Below are 20,121 nucleotides of genomic sequence, written 5' to 3'. Positions count from 1 at the left end.
ATTGTCCTTGTTCTCTTCTGAAACCCTTCCTGTAAAACCTATAAATTGAACAAATGATAGCAGCAACAAAAGAAACCACAAATGCGCTCCATGTGTTTGTGCAGGGGACAGTGAGAGGAGAAAGAGGAATCTCTTTGGAAATGCTTTTTGTCTAGTAACTGTAGTCTACAGCACAAAGTAATTCTTAAGGAGAGTTTAAGATTAGCATGCAGTTCAGTTATAGACAAATACTGCCTTCGAGCCTCCGAGCGAAGGAAAACTGCTGTGAAGCTGCAGGAGTAGAAAAAGCCCCTCAAGCTACAGAATCCATTTGGTGTTCAGAGCTGCCAGCCCTATACTTCTGGAAGATATGGAAAACATAAAGACTTTTTTTAATTCCTCTCTAATGATTAGGGACCTAGGATAATACTCCTTCTAAGAGCATGAGTTTCTCTTTTAGATTAAAGGTACGGTGGCAGTGACTACTGCTGTCTAAGATAGCTTGATGGAGCATGGTGTGGTGCAGGCGTGGCCCACGCTTTCAGCAACGGGGAGAGTGTTTGTGCAAGACGTTCCTGGTCATGCGGTCCCTAATTTTTGTTTATGTTGGTGTGTCGATGCTGTGGTAGAGTTTCTGTGTGCATAGCCGCCTGCTCTTTCATTGTACCCACTAATCCATTGTAGTAACTCTTGGATCAGTGTTCTCAGATACAGTTTTGCATACCTGTTCTTCCAAAAGGGACCTGAAAGCCCACCATCTTCCCAAAGAATAAACATTTGGCCCTTCCTGAAATGGGGCATCTTCAGGGTATTTCAATCTGGGCACCTGACGTGACGAGTTGTGTCTGAAAAACCCGAGCTCTGAGCTCTTCGTGTCTCCATGTGGAAAAGTTAGCTTTTGCTGTAGTCAGTTGGCATTACTGGGAGGGTGTTGATTTTGAAAAGACAAAATAAGCGATGATTTGCAGCACTACTGGGTGAAATGCCTCGCTGACAGGGATGCTCAGCACACGCCTTTCTTGTCTGCGGGTTGAGCAGAGAGGCGTTGAAGCCTTGGCTGTGAGTCGGCACACGAACGGCCAGGTGACTCAGGCACTGTGCTTCTCCCCTGCCCTGCTGCTGAAGCTCTTCCTTTTCACCTGCCTTTCCAAAATGCTCAAGGTGAAACCGTGGCCCCTGGAGCTGTCTGAGCGGGCTGTGCTGGGAGCGGGCATCTGTGGTGCCTCGGTGCCAGCCGGTCTGCTTGTAGCATTGCCTGGTGCCCCATAGCCACATGTCCCTGCCTGCCTCCTCCTCCTTGCCCCACACACCTCATTCCTCCAAATCGGGGCTTGGGAATGCCAGTGGAGCTGCAAAGAGCTGCCCGGCTCTTGTTTCTCTTGTGCTTAGCTCAAAAGGCCTGGAGAACAACCCTCATCTGGAGGGGATGAGGATGAGGGAACACTTCCTCTGGAGCATGCGGGATTTGCTGCCTTTTGGAAAAAAAAGCAGATGCAAAACCCCATCATTTCTTATTAATTTTAAAGTAGCTCTTGGCTCGCTACCTCCTCCATATCAGCCCTCACATTGTCAGTAAATTATATTGGATTTGCAATTAAAAGCCAGCTGTGCCAGTGAAGTACTAGCCAAATGCCAAACTTAACCGTCTCCTAGGCTTCCTAAGGGAGGTGTGGAGCACAAAACTCTTCCTTCAGTGAGCTCTTCTCTTGCTTCAAGAGGACAAGATAAGAGTTTAAAATGGGATCTCAGGCATATTATTTTTGCTAATCAAAACGCTTGCTCACTAAGAAATGCAATTTGATATTGTATGTGCCTGGATAGAGCAATTCCCAGAGCTTGAGAACTGCCAAACGTGCTTTACCATGCAAGAAGTTAACCCTTTGGGAAGAGACCTTCTAGTGCTGCACATCTGTCTCAGGCTGATCGTTTTTCTCCTTCCCTTTCTCAGTTGCATTATTTATTTGAGAAGTGTTTTTTTTCTTTCTGTGGTGTGTGCTTTTTCTAAGCATTGAAAAGCTCTCGTGCCCCTCTGTGCTGGAGCAGGGACTTGCAGCTCGGCTGGGGGAAGAGCACCGTAGATATGCTGCATCTTGCCCCTCTGGAGATGCACCCGGCTCAACCCAATGCTGAGCCTAAGCCTCTCAATCCGAGAGGCTGAACAGAAACTTGCTGCAAGTTGCAGCAAAACACCAGCTCTTTTGTCTCCCTTCCAGGCTGAAGCTCTCCTTCCAGGCAGGGCTTTTCTCACACCAGCTTCTCCTGTCCTTCAGTTTCGCAGATTTCTAGAGCCAGGATGGGAAGCATGATGCTTACCGCCTCTTACATCTCTCCCTTTCCTCAGATCCACCAAGTGGGGCTGGGAGGTGAGGTACTGTGTGCGGGTGTGAGAGGGGAACGGAAGAGGAGGAATGTAAAAAGCAGGTTTCATCCAAACCTGGAGCAGCACGACGGGTTGTAGGGTGACCATCAGGTTCCTGAAAGCCACTGGCAAAGGAAGGAGGAGGCCCACCTTCACGCTGGCCACGAGGCTGGTGAGAACCTACCTGTGTGCATCAGGGTGTGGAGATTCATGCTGTGGATCCCTGAGGTTGTGATCATGCCAGTGAGCTTTGGAAGGGCTGGTACGTGTTCCTGATAAAGTGTTGTTTTTCAGCGGGATGGTTGGGGAACTCCGCAAAGTGTTTTCTACGTAAAAACAACAGTAGTGCTTTAAAAGCCCACAAAACAAGGTCATGCACTCAGCAGCTAAGATATACCCGATTGAGTGTTGTTTGGGCAACTTTCAGATCCTGCCGCTGCATGTTTGCATGGTGGTGCAATTTTAATTGTCGTTGCAGTGTACAGATACCTTGTTTGCAGCAAGGCTACATGTGCATACAGAAATTGTATTATGAGCTGTCTTTGTGTGTGCAGTAAAGATCTTGTCCTTCCTGCTTTAAAAACAGTTCTTCACTTCAAAGGCTGTGGTGTTTGCTTTGTCCTTTGGCCTTTATGGGGAGAGAAGAGGCTGTCTGCACCGTAGATGTTAGTTGTCTCTAGCAGTATCTATCCTCAGGATAAAGAGATTGTATGAAGAGCAAACAGTGTGGGAGCATTTGCCTCTGCCGTTCATCTCCCTGTTTGTTTCAGATGTGCTAGCTTTCCCCGTCCGTCTCTTAAATCACGTTATTTCATAAAGAGTAAAAAGAAACGTAATTCGGACCAGCAGCGAGCTGAGCCCGAGTTAATAGTTTGAATTGCACTCCATCTGTTCAGCCGCACGGCCTGATGGACGTGCTGAACCCTTTTTTCACCATTTGCTTTAAGCTGGTAAGAACCATCTCTCCTGGCTCCCATCCAAGGTGTCTGTCGAGAAAAACTTTGTCTGGACACCGATGTCCAGAGGGCGGCATGGAGCCAGTAATCCTCCCGATGCCTTTGCTTGCAAGTTGCTGGGTTTTGAAGAATAAAATTCTTCTCTGGACTTGAGCATTGTTGTCGAAAATTAGAGAGGAAAAAAAAAAACACCAATGTGTGCGCGCACAAACACACGGAGGATGAAATTTGCAAACATGATTATTCAGGACCTGCTTTAAATCGGCTTATTGCTGTTTTATGATGGCAAGCAGGCAGTCACAGAAGCCAGGGTGATTGGCCTCACCATGTGCACATGCTGCTGGTAACTCAATAACCGATGAACACCCACCGTGGTCTCCAGACCTCCAGCCTTTGATGTAGCAACAAACAAGATAGATTGCTGTAATTTATCCTGCCCCTGGAGGGCTGTGCTGGTAATGTGCCATGAGCCCAAGGGCCAGCCATCCATAATCTGTGTAAAAATACAGCAGATTGCAGCCGCCCCGTCTTTGTTCGGAGCTGCAAGAGTTTGCGTGCGCACAGCGCCCGTTGCTGGGTCTCGATTTCCAGCAGCCAGGGGCGGTGAGCCTGAGAGTGTGATGTGCCCACTCCCTCCATTAGCTTTAATTGTTTTTGTTGTGTACTAAATATACTCCTTTCGAATAGACTTGGAAAGGCAGTGCTGGAAACGTGGTATTCCCCGCTACGCCTTCACAAGCGTGACTGAGAGGCTGCAGAAGGAAGGCACGCTGGGTTTAAGGGGAAAACAATGGGATTTTGTACCAGCTGGAGGTCTTGCCGAGGGAGGAGGGGTGCTTGTGGCCTTGCTTCACGTGGCCTGAAACCCAAGGAGGGTGAGAGCGGGGTAAAACAAATTGGGAGCTGTATGGCGGAGGGGCAGAGCGGCGCATGGGGGTGGCTGCTGGGGTGCGTGGCCCTGCTCAGGGCAGGGTCCCCCCTGCAAAGCCCTCTCCTGTGGGCCTGCTGTGCCAATTTGGTGCCTTGCTGGCCAAACACCGGCTCTGTGGTGGCCTGCTGGTACCTGGCCCTTATGTATTTGGGGAGAAGGTGCATGGGCCACCTGCTGAGGAGTAACGCTGGTCTCTCTCTCCTCTTCTCTCCTCTCCTCCTGCAGGCCTGGCCTCGGCCCAGCGGCACGTGGCGGTGCAGGAGGGGCCCCTGTACCGCACGGAGGGGTCCCACGTCACGCTGTGGTGCAAGGTGAGCGGCTACCAGGGCCCGGCCGAGCAGAACTTCCAGTGGTCCATCTATCTGCCCTCGGCCCCCGAGCGCGAGGTGCAGATCGTCAGCACGGCCGACCCCTCCTTCCCCTACGCCATCTACACGCAGCGGGTGCACAGCCGGGAGATCTACGTGGAGCGGGTGCAGGGGGACGCCGTCCTGCTGCACATCAAGGAGCTGCAGGACCGGGACGCCGGCGAGTACGAGTGCCACACGCCCAACACCGACGAGAGGTACTTCGGGAGCTACAGCGCCAAGATGAACCTCGTGGGTAAGCTCTCCTGGTAGCGCCGTGGCCGAGGGCAGCGGGGTGTTTTACCGAGCCAGGGTGCAGCAGACCCCGTGGGTGACGTAGTCCATGCAAGATGTTGTAATACGCATCGTTGAGGGAGAACGGGAGCAGAGAGCAGGCAGCACGGTGGTGTAAATTACAGGTAGTCGTACAGAGACATGGGAGAATTCAGGACTTCTCTAACAAGGCATCTACAAAGCAGAGAAACCAGGCAGTGTAGCCAGGGGAGAGGAAGGCATAAAGCCATGGCTGAAAGCAGGAGGGGCGAGGGCTGACTGATGCAGAGAGAGAGAGGCTGCTCCAGATGGCACAGGAGAGAGCTTTGTGCCAAAGGTGGCAAAATAGCAGGGCAGGGAAGAGAGGAGCGGGAGTGAGCAGCGTATAAAGGGAGCAGCAGAGACCGTCGTGTTCGAGCTCTTTGATGGGGCGCTGCTGAACGAGTCCTGAAGCCTGCACACCAATCAAATTGAGCTGTCTGTAGATGAATGTGGGGGAGTTGGGTGGCTTTTTTTTTTCGTGTGTGTTAGAAAAATCGAAAACAAGTTCTATAAGATCCGGAGTAATTCCATAGCACCTCTCTGACTAGCTTCTTTGACCTTTTCAAGCTGCAGCTTGCTTTTTGTGTCTCAAGATGGAATTGGATTTGAAGTCTCTATTTCAGCTAACAGCGGTCAAATAGCTTCCATCAAACTTCTTGGCTGAAGGACTCCTAAAGGAGTTGCACTGTAGGAGATGATAAATTCAAACACACAGACAGCAGGCTTGCTTTCTTTAGGAGACGTTCACGAGTCTCCAGGTGTCCGCAGGCCTCCCATTTAGAAACCAGGTTGGCATTATCCAGACTGATCTGGGTGTTGCCGATGAAGACAACAGTGTTGACGCAGGAAAATCCTTGTGAAAGGAGCTGAGGTGTGGGTTTAAATCCCAGTAGCCCTCCTTTGGGTTGTGCTGTTTCATGCAGCTCAGCACCTTGCATGCCTTGGCTGCTTCCTTTCCGAGATGCCAGCAAAATCACTCTCCCACCTGGTGTCCCAAAGTGGAGAAGCCCCAAGGGCTGGGGTTATTTTGGTGGCTGCCTTCCCACTTACTGTCAGTGAGCAGCTTCCTAAGTCAGGAGGCCGACGCCTAAATACTCTTTTACTGTAGTTAGGTGACTTGCTTCGGGTATCTGGGTTTGTGGTTCCCCATTCAAATAGATCTGAGTCAGTGATAGCTCATGAGAGATGGCAGAGTGGTCTGGGAGCGGTTGGTCTGCCCCAAACAGGGCTGACCCTCAGCCTGCTCGGCTTTTTGGTGCCCAGGGGAGCAGGCACCCTGTCCATCCCAGTACCAGATGCCTGCCCACTGACCGGGGCATCTCTGTGGGGCCAGGCAGAGCATGCTGCAGGTGTTTCTGGTGGTTTGGGTCTCAGCTACAGGTCGTGGGTTTTCGGGATGGCTTCACTGCTGCAGACAGTATTCAAGAAGAGCTACACGAGTGCTAAATGAGAGTTATTGTTCTCATTTTCTCAGAAACAGAACCAAACTTTTTTTTTCTTTCATCCAGTTATGAATTTTTAATTGACTCATTAGATTGAGTGTCTCTTTTTTGGCAGCAGAAAAGCCTGGAGGGAGACAGGTTTGTTAGCATCTTTATTCTCTCCATTTATGTGTGAAATGGATGGCTTTGGAGCAGTGTTGATTTTAGGCTTGCTGCTCTGGGAGCTTTGAGTTGCGGTGCCCCGTGGTTTGAGGGAAGAGCTGAAGGAGGAGTTTTCCTCCTTTTCACCCAGGCGATACAGCCCTGTGGTGGGGGAGGTTTGTGGGGGCTGTATGGGGCAGCGGTGCGTGCAGATTTACATGCGGGGCTGCTCTCAGCACCAGGACATCTCACCTTGCAGCGAGTGGCTGGGATGTGTCTTTGCTCTTCTCATCTGAGCAGCATCAAGGGCTCTGCAGTTGCTAAAAAACAGACTTGGTAGGTGATTGGGTTTGAAAATATGTTTCTACCCACCTTAAGAACAGCAAGCATGGCTGGTTCTCCCTCTCCCATTTTTGGTGTGTCCTCATGAGGTTCCTTTTTGTTCACTGGGGATCTTGTCTGGAATCTAGTGCTGCTCTGGAAGCCTAATGTCCCTGATGGTCTGGAGTGAGAAGTGCTCCCTAGGCACTTCGTGGGACTCTCATCTTCACTGATCTGAATTGAGGCATGCAGCACAGGCACTAATCTCAACTAAGGTAGGAGTGAGGGCAGTAATGTGGTTCAAGGGCCTTCTGTCATAGGGGAGTATATACCAACGCTTAATGCTTTTTACCAGTCTTCAATTCATTTCCATTGCTTCAAAAACAAGTTTCTGCCTCTGTCTTCCTACCCCTCTTATCATCTCCTCCTGGGTGGTGTCACTAAGAAGAAGGGGTTTATGCCCAGGCTGTGAGATGTGCTGGAAGGAGGAATTTAAGACATCTCACATGAATTGCAGGTGCTGAGGGAGGCAGCAAAAAAACAGGTGCAGCTCTGCAGGATGTTGTGGAACCGAAGCCTTGTGATTGATTTATGAGAAAGGATTAGCCCACGTACAAAGTCTGCAGCTCCATTGTTTGCCTTCTGAGTAGAGCTGATAGACTTCAGTTCCCCAAGGCTGATAGGAAATTGCTGAAGCTAGTTCATGCTTTTTGACTTTGGGTGAGGGGAAAAGGTTTTTAGAAGATCAGACGAAATGTTGTCCCACTCATCTAACCTAAAAACGTTGCCTAAGCAAGATGTTGAGGCAATATCTGCTGTCAGAGGACAGAGGGACAAATCTGGAGGGCAAACCATCTTTGTGTAGGTTAGGAGCATCTTTCTCTGGGTTGACTAAAGAGGGAGTCTAGATGTTTACCTTGGGGTAGGCAGCTAGCATTGAGTGAAGTGAATTCTTGTAGTGGCTGAAGACCTGGCTGCTTGCAGAAACTTCACCCGTGGGTCTCCTACGTAACTGATGGAAATTCTGGCTTGCAGTTGATTTTGGAAGACACTTTGGCATATTGAAGAGGGTTTTTTCAAAACTGCATCTATTAAATGGAAGAGTATGAGGACCTGACTGGCAATTACGTGGTGGTCCTGGCCTGCTGCTTGTGCTGGCTGTGAGAAGTACTTGGGCTGCTCCTTCACTCTTTGCAGAAGTTAAGGCTGACAAGGAATTTGCAAGTGGAGGAAAGAAACATCCCAGTAACACAGCATCATCACTGGCAGGACAGAAGTATTTTCCAGGTTGCCATGACCCTATCCTTGTCTTAATACCTTCTGAAATGTGGGCAGAAGAGGCTTCTGTGCAGTAACTTAGGTGGTGAAGCCGCAGGGGTGCTGTGCAATCTGAGATTCTGGTCCCTGCTTCTCATCTTATGTTGATGGGTAAATAAACTTGCGTTTTGCTGTGGGGTAGAAGTGAGCACATGGCAGTTACTTCAGAGTGCGTGAGTCACTGCAAATTTGTACTCCACTCTGTATCTGCAATGAGTTATTTGTGTGCCTGTACGCTTACTTAGATAACAGCACAGAGGCCCAGGTCTAACCTCTTCAGAAGTTTTAGACTTTTATCTCGATGTGTTTTTTATCTGTGCTCCAAAAAACATTGAGCTCTTTTTCAGAAAGTGATTTGAGGGAAGAAATCACGCTTTGAGGTTTTTCTTAAGCAGGTAGTAGCAGAGTGGGAGAAAAGCTTTCAAAGCACTTGAGGAGGTGGCAGCTCTTGTACTCCTTATTTCTGGGGAATCAGCCGTGCGGCATCAATCTTAAACAAGGTAAAGTAAAAAAATGAAAGGGCTTGGGACAGCGAGAGACAGAGCAACCTCCAAGGTACTGCAGAGTGAGGAGGAGCAATCTCGGTGCAGACCTGAGAGCCAAGCAGCACTTGGTCTCAGAGGTGGGCAGGAGCTGCTGTGCAGCTGTCTGGTGCTTGCAGGGTTGGTCACTGGCATCCCTTTCCTGCCAGGCTTGGGTAAAATGGGGCAGAGGGGGTTACCAGTAGCTAGGAGCTGAAGATGGCTCCTCCATCCAGCCTCAGACAGGACATGCTTCTGCTATGTGCTGTTTCTCTCTAGGCCCACCCAGCCCAAGCAGGCTGGTGCACTGGTCTCAGCACTGTTCCTCATGGCCCTGCCTGGCTGTGGCCGCCCTCAGGGGCTGGGTGTGTGTGTTTGGCAGGCAGCCGTGGTCAGGTCTCATCTCCAAATGTGGAGCCGCCTCCATTGCTCAAAACTCTCCACAGACCAGAGCTCAGTCTGTGGGGACTCGGTGCCCTTAGGAGTGTCTTGTAGGGTTCTTCCCTGCACTTGAGCTGTGGCATATGGCTGTGGGCCCAGCTCCAAGTCCATGCCTGCAGTGGGAAGGGTGCATCTGAGAGGCTTTCACAGGATCACAGCGTTTTTGGGGATGGCAGGGACCTCTGGAGCACATCTGGTCCAACCCCCTGCACAAGCAGGGCCACCTGGAGCACATTGCGTGGGGCTGTGTTCAGGTGGCTTGTGATGAGCTCCAAGGAGGGAGACCCCACAACCTCTCTGGGCAACCTGTGCCAGTGCTTAGACACCCACATGGTAAGGAGGTGCTTCTGATGTTCAGTTGGCACCTCACGTGTTCCAGTTTGTGCCCAGTGCCTCTTGCCCCGGCACTGGGCACAACAAGCTTTGATGGAAAAGAAAGATTTATACAGGCCTGACACTGTTGGAAGGGAAGGAGCTGAGTGTGTCTCGGATCTGCTTTTCTGAGAGAAGAAGGCTGTTCTCTTTTGTTGAACTTGCAACCAAAACTCTCCAGAACTTATCTGTGGAGAGCCAAAGGGGATGTAACAGGCAAGAAGAAAAAAATGAACTTTTATTGCCTGTAGCAGCTGTGGCTGCTTGTTGCCAGCAGCTTCCCCTCTTCGTTGTGAAGTGCTGCCATACGCGATGTGTCTACGTACAGAGCGGAGGGAGGATGTCATCTCACGGCTTTGCTGCGCTGGGGAGAGCAGCAGCTGCTCCTGGGGACCCAGGGGGCTCACCGTGAGAGCAGTTACTGCTGCTCACGGGGGGCTGGCGGACCTCGCTGGCTGCAAGTTTATTCCAGTTGTCAACTTGGCTGAAGGTGGCTTTCCCTGAGGGAAGTATTGAAGAGAAAGAAGGCGATCATGCAGACAAGGATCTACTGGTTTTGGTAGAAGCGTTTGCAGCCTCTTCCTTCTATGCTGCCTTTTTTTTAACCTCTTCTCCTGAGAGACAGGGGAAAGTGTTTGTCACACAAGCTAACAGTCTGTGCCCTGGGGAGGACAGAGACCAGGCTCTTTGCAGCACTGCACGGTGGAAGGACAAGCAACAAGAGACAAACATTGAAATGAGAGGTTCAGACAGCCCTGAGAAGTTGCACGGCCCCCACCTCTAGGAGTTTTCAAGCCTTGACAGGATCAGGCCCAGAGCAACCTGCTGTGACCTTATAGCTGACCCTGCAGGAGCATAAGGTTTGGACTACAGACCTCAAAGGTCACTTCCACCCAGCACTGTCCCATGGTCCTGTGGAGCTTCGCTTGGCTGTGGGGTAGTAGGAACCAGTGTTAGGCACTGGTTTGGATGGAAAGGTGAAGAATGGAATATAGTGGTGATGTCAGTGCTAAAAAATGTCATAATGTGGGCGATCGTAGAATAGCAAAGACGTATTGTACACACACACGCAGAGGACAGTTTTTGCCAGGATAGTTCTTGTATTTCATGTTTCTTATTTCTTTTGAGAGGTTGCAGGAGTTTATCGCTCCACTTTGGTGTATGAAGGTAGAATTTGGGGATTCTAAGCGCAGGTTTCCCAGTTTCTCTGAGGCCACCTCAATGGCTTTGCTACCTCCACAAAGTATGTGTATGTTTTATTTGGCCAAGCAGTCAGTTAAGCAATGTAAGTTCGAGGATTGGTTATCGTTGAAATTCCTGCTTTGTGAGTTATATTCATCTTTGCCTGTTCGGGCTTTGCTTGTTGCAGTAATTAGTTCCCCAGAGGAGTAAAATGTCCTTTGCTTTCAAATTCCCCTTTAGCTGACATTAAAAAAAAAATTCAAATACCTTCTCCTAGGTGGTCCTTTGCAGCTAGACACGGCGTATTTTGTTCTTACTATCCTCCTTCACGTGACTAAATCTCTCTGTAGTAGTCTTGGGAAAAAAAAGAAAGAAAGAAAAAAAAAAAGAAAAAAAAAAAAGACCTATACTGCTCTGCTTTTTGTTTTTTCTATTCCTGCTATGTATGGAGATGGAGTGTTTGTTAACGGGGGAGGGATGAGGATGGGTAAACACATTTACCCCTAGCGATTCCTATGGGCACAGCCTGGTCAAAGGCAGCAGCAAACCAGAGCACCCAGTTTCTGGTGCTGGGGGCCTGGAGGGCTCCAGGTTTCGGGTTCTGTCCTGCACCATGCTGCCAGCTCGCTGCATCTTCCTGAGTATGCCCCCCCCCCCCCCCCCCCCCCCCCCCGTCTCCCTCACCACTTCCCAGCTGGTAAAATTAGGGATAATAGTGTACAAGCCTTTCACAAAGTCTAAGCTAAATAATTGTAAAGTGCTTTGAGCTCCTCAGATAACGGGAGTTAGAAACAAAGGCTTATATTCCTGCTCTGCCTGGTAATGATCCTGAACAGGATTCATTTCCAGCCCTGCTTAGTCATTCCTGACACCCTGGAAGCATAGCTGTGCTCCAACTCACCCGGTTTTGCCCCTGGGGATGCTGTGGGGGTTGCAGGAGCTGCCGTGCCAGGGGGCAACGTGCCCCTGCCAGCTGTAAAACTGCTGGCGGGAGGAGGGCACTAAGACCCATTTACATTTCCAGGCTCTCTCTCTCTCTTTTAATCTTGGCTTTAGCTGTGGACAATCTGGCAATGAATTGCATGGGCTAGTTCTTCCTTGTGCTTTTTAAAACACCTTTTTGTAAATACCTTCCAGGCTATAACTGAACTCTTATAACAATATCTTTAAGTGTCCTTGCATTGCTAGAGAAGGTTCGCTTATTATGGTGTGTATCTTTATCTTGTCCCCTATTGTTATTTTTCCCTGCTAAACACTTCCAATTACTCCTATTTTGTTGCAGCATGCAGTCTCCTATTCTTTCACATTGGAATTGCTTGCCTGATTTTTACTTCTTTATTATCATATTATGCGATATTTCTTCTCTACTTCTATATGTGCAGGCAAAATGGGAACAAATTTTAGGTGGACCATACCTGAAAAAAATGGATAACCCATTGTATCTACTCTCCACCTTCTTTGTGTTCTCCCCCCTTCCTTATCTTCCTGCCCTGTCCCTCAAAACCACAGGCAACTCGGTGGCATGACATGTTGAGCTTTCAGCTGTGGAACTAATTCTTTCTTTGTTTTCTCATCCACCTACCCATTTCTGGGAAACCTGGCGTTAGACACATTTGGGGCACATCACTGTATTCCATATGTTTCTCCTACACTGTCCCTTTTGAGGTAGGGGCACCTCCTAAAATTTAGCTAGGAAAAGGTTTACAGTGAGAACGTGTGTCCTTTTTTATGCATGTCTGTATGCTTGTGCATAGGCATTGTAAGAGAAAATGTATTTTAAAATGCATTTCTAAAAATGGAAATGAACACAGACTCAGGCAATTGCACAGCCCTCTGCTCTCAAATCTAGCCTGGTCTTTAAAATGCGCCCTCTCACTTTGAGACTTATGATGTCTTTTACTTGTCATAAAGGGAAGCGCAGAAGCCCAAATGCTAACGTGCCTTCAGACTGTAAAGAATTGCAGCGTTTTGCTCGGGTAGGTTTCTGTGCGGTACTGAGCCTGAATAGTAAAGTCGAATCAGTCGGTTAAAATGAGCTTTGAAAGCTAAAAGAGCCTGCAGAAGCCTGTTTTCAGGAGGCTCGGTTTTCACCTCCAGCCTGGTCTCTCACTGGCTCCGGTTGTGCATCACTCAATGGGACCACGGATCTCATCCTTCCTCTGAGCATCCTGGGTGCCAGCTGCCATGAGATAAGCTGCTGCTAAAGCAACGCTCATTGTTAGCCCGTGTTGCCTGTATTGCTTGTCCTGCCAGCTCTTCTCCCGCGTGCTTTGCCAGTTCCTAGTAAAATGGGGTATTTGGTAGTCCTGAATGTCCTGCTTTATTTATAGGATGCCTCATTGCCTCGTTGTGAGAGGAGCAATGGGTTATATAGGCTGCTTTTGTAGATTGCCATAACATGTAGGTGTTAAGTGCTGACAGGAGGTAAAGAATGTTTTTAAGGTGTGATAGAAGAATCTTTAGCCAGGGATCTTGGTGCATTTGAAGGCCAGCCCTAACACAGCTGGATTACTTGGGATTTTAGGCATCCTTTCCAAGCGGGTGAACTCGGTGTGCGAGGGAGCTCCTTCAGGTCAGCATCTGCTTTGCTAATCACGGGAAGCAAAAGACAGTCTGGTGTCAGAAGCAGTCTGATGCCACCTCCCGTCCTGAAATTAGTTTACCTTCTGTGTGCTCTGGGCTGCCCCCAGTTGCCTTTCCCCAAGTGAGGGAGGGCATTGGAGGCTCTCACACTTCCCCAGGCCGTAACAACAGCCAGGATGGAGGGCAGCCAAGGGGCACCATCTCTTCTGCTTGTGCACCCCTGCGTGTGACAGGTACAGGGCCATCCTGGCAGCTCTCTGCCCTGGGGACCCACGCCGTGCCTCGCTGATGGACCCTGCTGGCAGCTCTGCCGGGTTGACGTGTGCAGGATGCTCTGCTCCTGCGCCTCTGGACGGGCTTTTGGCGCTACATGGGGAAAGCGGTAATGGCGAGCGCAGCTGGCAGCATATGGCAGCCGTCCCCGCTCGTAGCAATTGCTCGGTGAACTCTGAAAGTGTAGGACGGAGCCTGCAGCTCCAGCCAGCTGCAGCGCTGAGAAATCCCATAACGGAGCCGGCCTCTCTTCCATTACCAGCAAGAATTTTACATTCCGCTTTGCCCGATTTTTTTTCCCTGCTGCCTCCCTGGGGAGGTTTTGCTATGCTTGCTCCTTCCTCCCACTCCTCCTTTTTCATCTATTTTCCTTCGGGGATTGCTTTGTTTGCGCTCTGGTGCCAGTCCCCTCGTTTGGGTTGCTCTGCATTTCTGCCGGTTTGCTGCCCCGAGGGGCGAGGGCAGCTGCTCCTGCTGCCAGTGCCGATGTTTTTCTCAGGTGGCATTGAAGGTAGGTCTGGTGGCGAACGGCAAAGCCCCAGGTGCACTCAGACACTTGCAGGGCTGTGCAGAGGCTGGCTTCGTGGCCTAAATATCCTTTTAAGTCTCAGTCCAGTGTGACTGTCAGAGGGTGGTGTGTGCTTGTTTGCTTTCGGCCCCCAAAGCCATTTAAGAAACACCCAACCTCTGCCTGCCTCCACACTTCAGCTTTGGTCTGAATTGGAGAGCGATACTCCGGAGGGAGGCTGTGAGTCCTGGGGCTCCCTGCCCTTTCTTCTAGCCCCTCCAGAGCCTGGCAGGACCAGCCGTTCCCCCTCCTCTGTCTCCTTCCATGCGGCATGGGTCCGATGCTCCTTCACAGGACAAAATTCTTGGGGTGCTGAGAGGGATGCCTGACCTGGATTGGGATGGGGCTGCCTCTCAGTACGGAGAAGCCGGGAGGAGAAATTTTCCATCTTGACTCTGTGGCTGCCCTGCCAGTTTAGCCCTATAACAGTTTTACAATCTTTATCTGATATAGGTTTAAGAGGATTTCCCTGGGCGCAGTGGGATTATTATAAGTCAGAGAGCAGTCTCCAGCTGATATTCCTTCAGCAAGTATTTATTTTAAGTGGGTTTAACTGTATTTAATTTTTTTTGCATGGGTTATAAGTAAATTGTTTACATTATTAGAAAAGTAGAGCCTGGATAAAGCGAAGGAATGTATTATTGCTTTCCAGTCTGGGGGTGGTGGAAGGAAAGCAGCAGCTGGAGGTGGGGAAAGAAAGAAGATAACAGAGTAGTGCTGGGGGAAATGTAACATTATTCCACGCGGCACTGATTAGTAATGCTGCCAAACAGCTGCTTGTAAGTAGGAGATGTAATGGGGAGGAGAGCTGTGGGCTACGCACATCCCTTGAGGAGAGGGTGGTATCTCCCCACCTCCGGCCCCAGAGCCAGCCACATGTCCGGGGTTTGGTGCAGCTGGCTGCCTGCCTCGACCCCACGTCACGGTTACATGGACATGTTCCCCCCACTTTGGGGTTTCCCTGCCACCTTTGGAAGAGAAGAGCAGTGGGGAACCATGGTGTCCACATGGGCAGCATCCCTAGCCCTTGGAGTGCTCCAGAGGATGCTGATGGGGATGGAGGGATCAGCCACCCCACTTGCCATCAGCAAGAGATGTTTCTAGAGACCCCGTAAAGGGGAGCAGAGCCCAAGCTAGAGGGCTGAGCCCGAACAAAGGTGCTTTTGAGTGCTGAGAGGACGGTGGTTTTGCCTGCCCTTTGCTCTCCTCCCCATCTGAGCACTGAGTGAGCCTCTGCCGCAAGCGATAGACGTTGGCTGAGCTGGCACTAATGGGACAGATGCCTTTCAGTGTCTGCTCCATCCCGCTCCGGTTCCTTGACTCTTTCAACAGATTGAGCCCTGTAGGGCTTTATTCCTTACTGCTTAAAATGATAACTCAGGGCTCCGCAAAGAGATGTTGTAGTAGGGATTGCTGCCTAGGGGAGGTGCGGCACAGTGGGCAGGATTTTCTGATCGGAGATGGCTCTGCCCTGGGTATGGTGTGAGAAAAGCACTCGTTTTCTCAGACCTTGTCATTCTTCATTTTTACCTGCCTCTTTGAGAGAGCAAGGTGGTTATAAAACTGTTCCTTACCCATGTGTCACGATTATAACTTGTAATGCCAAACGTCTTCTCCCTGCAGGTCAGAAGGTGTAGAGTCTGGGTTGCGTACTGCTTCGTGCTGCTGCATGAAAACCCAGCGCAGGTCCCAAAGCAGCAGGCTACTGTGCTTTAGAGGTTTAATTAAGAGGGTTAATGTGAGGCTGTCATTAAATTAGAGGGTTAATGTGAGGTGCTCGAGCCTTGTTATCCACTGAAGAATTGCATCAGCGTGCTGCAGATGACCACAGGCCCTCTGGCACTGCGTTGTCACCTTTCGAGCTCCTTCAGGTGTACAAATGCCACCTGTCCACTGATACAACGCCTTGCAGAATGGCAGGTGACATTTGTGTGTTACGGATGGCCCACCTGGCAGTGCTACGCTTGAATACAAGGAAGAGAAAGCTGGAACAGAGCTCAAACCTGTGCGGAGCTCAGCTATCGAGTAAGCAGTCAGGAGCAATGCCAGCCACCCAAAAAGCCCTGCTTGAGCTGTTTGGCAGCCGAAGGCCTGTGAGCACTGAGTGGCTGTGGCCCTGGGGGATAAGGGGATGTTCCTGTGCATGAGGGACTTCTGCCTCCAGGCTGGTTCCTGGGGTGCAGGGTTAGCTGCCCCAGAGATGGAGCTCTTTGGCTGTGGTGGGTCTGAGGTGAATTGAGGAGATTCTGCCCCTGCTGGGACGGGGAAGGTGGTGATCATCCAAGTGCCGGACTGGGAACACGAAGTGGAGCACAAGGTGGGCCGAGATTGGAGGTGTGGGAGTTAAAAATCTAGCAAAAATGTGGGGGAAAATAGAGAGACAAAGGGATGGGAAGGAAAGAGGAGGAGGGAGTGTGGAAGTGACAGATGGGAAGAAGACCTTGGGCAGGGATTTTTGGGTGGTGAAGAGCAGCGGGGTGTGTAGGAGGGTGGCATCCAGGAGGTGCTGGAGCAGGGAGGGATGCATATAGGGATGACTGCTGAGGGACCATGGCTAGGGTGCGGTGGAAGGGGTGTGCTTGCTCCTTCCCACAGCAGGAGGAGGGCCCAGGCCTGCTAGAGGCATGGGCACCAACATCTCCAGCTGGCCTCTTGCTGCAGGGACCCCATGGGGGCTCTTTCCCCACCCTTTTGATGTGTCCTTTGCAGTGCCCTAGTGGCTCATTCAGGCTCTTGACCCCAGAGTAGGCAAGCAGGTTTCAGTGCTGTCTTCTGTCAGGGCCATCGGGATGCGGTAATTACCTTTGCACTGCCGCCCACCCTTTCTTCCTCTCCCCTTGCGACTGGGAAGTAGGAGGCAGCGCCGACATGCTTTGAGGAGCTCCTTTTGAAGTGACTTTATGAGTAACGCGGGTTGGCGAGCAGTGGGTAATGAGATGCCGGCACTCTTTGCTCTCAGATAATTTCCACTCCCCTCTATGTGTGGCCAGAGCGGCGTCTGCTGCCTGCCTGTCCTCAGAGATATGAAGCTCATCAGATCTCATCTGCTTCAAGAGGCATCTGACAAGGGCCTGATGTCGACAGAGAGAAGGGGAGAGGAGGAATTGGGAGACTGCAGACACAGTGGGCTGGGTGGCAGTGCTGTGGCTTGAGTTCATATCTGTGGGGTCCCGCTTAGCCCGGGCCTGTTCCTTTAGAGAAGCGCTGTGCTGGTTCAGAGTGCTGAGCTGCCCCGTGTACCCGTAGCGGGGCTGCAGTGAGTTTCTGCAGGTTTTGCAGACCGTCCGTGCAGGAAGATGGACTTGTCCCCTCCTGTGGTGTGCTCAGGCTCTGACAGGGATAAGTCAAGCTGGGTAGTAGTCACCAGTTTGTACTAACAAGATGTTTTTGATGACGTGCCCTAGGCCACACCAGAATCCTCCACTTGTCTTGGTCCCCTCCCCGAGTGTCCAGAAGGCATTTTCCATCTCTGCCCAAGCGCAACGGGTCCAAGCCAGCTGCCACAGGGTCCCTGTGGGCCACCTAGCCCATCCCTTGTTATCTGCTGGTTAAAGTCATCAGGAGGGAAATGCAGATGACGGCCGGGACACAGCGCTGCTGCTCAGGGTGGCCTCCTGGAGCAGCAAGTACAGTCAGCCTGCAGGTGGATGCCATCGGGAGCCCGGCCTGGTTAAGTTCATGAGACATGACAGGATCACAGCCCAGGGTTGCTGCAGGCCTCTTGACTGGCAACCGCGCTCCCGTGACAGGGACGTCACTCGAAGCCTGTCATGACAGACCTGCCTGTTGAGGAGGCAGCACGTGGACATCTCTCACGATCATTAGCCGTCAGCCTGTGGGGAGAGCCTCTTCCCAAAATGTGCAGTGGCCGCATCTGCCTGTGCGCGTGGGGCAGCCTCTGGTGCTGCTCACAGTCATGTCCTGTCACAGCTTCGGGCGGGCAACCAGCACTGGGTCACCACCGCAATAGCTGTTGTGAACATCTTTGTGTTGCTTGCTGTGGATCCACGTAAAATCGGAGGCTTGTATTTATTTGGCAGCAGTCAGCATTTCTCGTGCAGGTGCTACCTTCGTCCTGGCTAGTGAGATTTGTGTTCGTCTGGGAGAAGAAGCAGCTGCTTTGTAAGCAGGCCGGCTCCTGCGCCTTTGTTTCCTTTGGTCCGCACGGTTAATCTCCTCCTTGGCACCCGATTATTTGCTGCTGTGGGGAATGCACGAGTTTGTCCGATGCGTGCTTGAAATTCTCATCTCCCTGCCTTTAATCCCCATCTGCGAGCGGTGCCCGGGGCTGGGGTAGCTCAGACTGGAGCCCCTTGGGGACCTGCTCCTGCTGTCTCTGCCCAGCTCCAGGCGGGTGGCTCTCAGCTATCTCGGAGGGAGGTGTTGCACTGAGCAGGGGACACCTTCCCTCCAAAGTGTTACCAAGTGTTACACGTCCCCACAAAGTAGCTGAGCATCGGCATTGCCAGCTTTGGGGTGCCCCTTGTCCCTCAGTGTGCTCGCAACTCTGTAGAGCAGGGGACGATGTGCTAGTTTAGGGCGTGCTTCTTGCATCCCGCGTGTCATCCCTTCTCCTGGCCCAGTGGGAAGCAAGTCTGGGCGCCCCACTCCCATCTCCAGTCCGTTTTCTGCTCTTTAGGATGCTCGGTTTCCTTTCTTTCTCATTTCCCCCCTCCCGGGTGCTTTTGTCAGTGTGTAATTAGCTGGCGCTGCACCGAAGCGTTGCTCCCAGGAGTGCTCTCTCGCTGACATTAGCTGCAGACAGTGACTAAAACAAAGAGACAGCTCGGTACGCGCGACGTGTTCGCTTTGTGCGTCTCATGCTCCTCGCTGCTGTTGGGAGCTCAGAAGAGATCGCAGATGTGGAATAAACGGGAGCGCTTTGAACAAGTGGCACCGTAATCCCTCCCTGCCCCCTGCCCCTCGATCCCCCCTTTTTGCAGACATTAGTTTGATTAAAATTGCATGAGCCCACACGCAGGCGTGTTTTATTTCATTTATTTATTTCCTCCTGGCAAGAGACCGTTCTGAGGTCCCAGCAAACAGCTCCGCCCTCTGGGAAAGCATCTGGGGAGCACTGGGAGGGGAGTGTAAGGGCTTGGGGGCATTTTTTTGCAAAACTTGCTCTCACCAGCACTTGCAGCCTGCTGCTGTGAGGCTCGTTGCACTGGTGGGACCTGCTTTTCCTGTGGAATGCCAAAAATGAGTGTGTGCACCCTTGTGGAGAGAGGATGGGAGCTGGAGATGGGGCTGGAGGGGCACAGCGGATACGGGGCTAGCTCTGGAGCAGAACAGCAAGTTTTCACCGGAGGTTTTCCAGGTGACCCATGGCATCCCTGTGGCTGGGGCAGGCGTAAGCAGCTAGCTTAAAGCCCAGGAAGCCATGCAGAAATTAAGTCAAAACATTGAAAACAAGATAAATATCCTTTTCAAGCCAGGTTTGGGCACCTGGCTGGCAAGGAGTGAAGTTTTTGCTACTATTTATTTGCTGCAGGCTCCTGTCTCCTCTAGGAACGGGAGACCATAAGAGAGGACTTTGTGCTCTGGTCCTAATCCACCCCTTGCAAACACAGTACTTTTGAGGATGCTGTGGCAGTGCTGTGTAAAACCTGCCATGTTCCTTGATGGGCATTCACAGGACAGAGACTTCACCTGATGCCCCCCTGGCACTGACGCTGGCATTGCATGACACCCCCGTACCTACCTGCCCTGAGGAGGGGTGGCTGCAAGCTGCTGGCCGTGGCATGGACGTGCCCTGAAAGAGGCCCTGCTGGGCTGCATCCAGCAAGCCTGGACCTTGCAAGGTGAAGTTCCCCAGGTTTGGTGGCAGTGTGGACAGGAACTTTTCGGCCAGCCAGGAGAGGTTAGCATAACAAAGCGGCAGGTGAGAGGAAGGCATTGAATTTCAATCAAGCAGAAGCAGGGGAATGAAATCTCCTTGCTTATAATTCAAGCTCCTGGCTCAGGCATCCCTCTCTTTTACCTTGGAGCAAATCTCCTGTAATGCATAGAAACAGCTCAGCAACTGTAGTCCTGGCTGCCATTGAGGCAGAAGCTGGGGTTTATTAAAGAC

The 20,121-nt window shown here is 51.2% G+C and overlaps 1 protein-coding gene across 1 annotated transcript in view; it reads left to right on the top strand.

Annotated features, from left to right (window-relative positions):
- Nucleotides 1–20,121, top strand: part of IGSF3 (immunoglobulin superfamily member 3) — an 86,760-nt gene that overhangs the window by 20,869 nt on the left and 45,770 nt on the right. The window contains exon 2 of the mRNA XM_083806057.1: nt 4,451–4,828. Within this exon, the coding sequence (XP_083662183.1) occupies nt 4,451–4,828 (378 nt within the window). The remainder of the gene's footprint in view (nt 1–4,450; nt 4,829–20,121) is intronic.

The sequence above is a fragment of the Anser anser genome, assembly GCF_964211835.1.
Source record: "Anser anser genome assembly, chromosome: 1".
Classification (NCBI taxonomy): domain Eukaryota; kingdom Metazoa; phylum Chordata; class Aves; order Anseriformes; family Anatidae; genus Anser; species Anser anser.
Note: the sequence above shows the minus strand (reverse complement) of the source record. Positions and strands in the feature narration are given on the sequence as shown.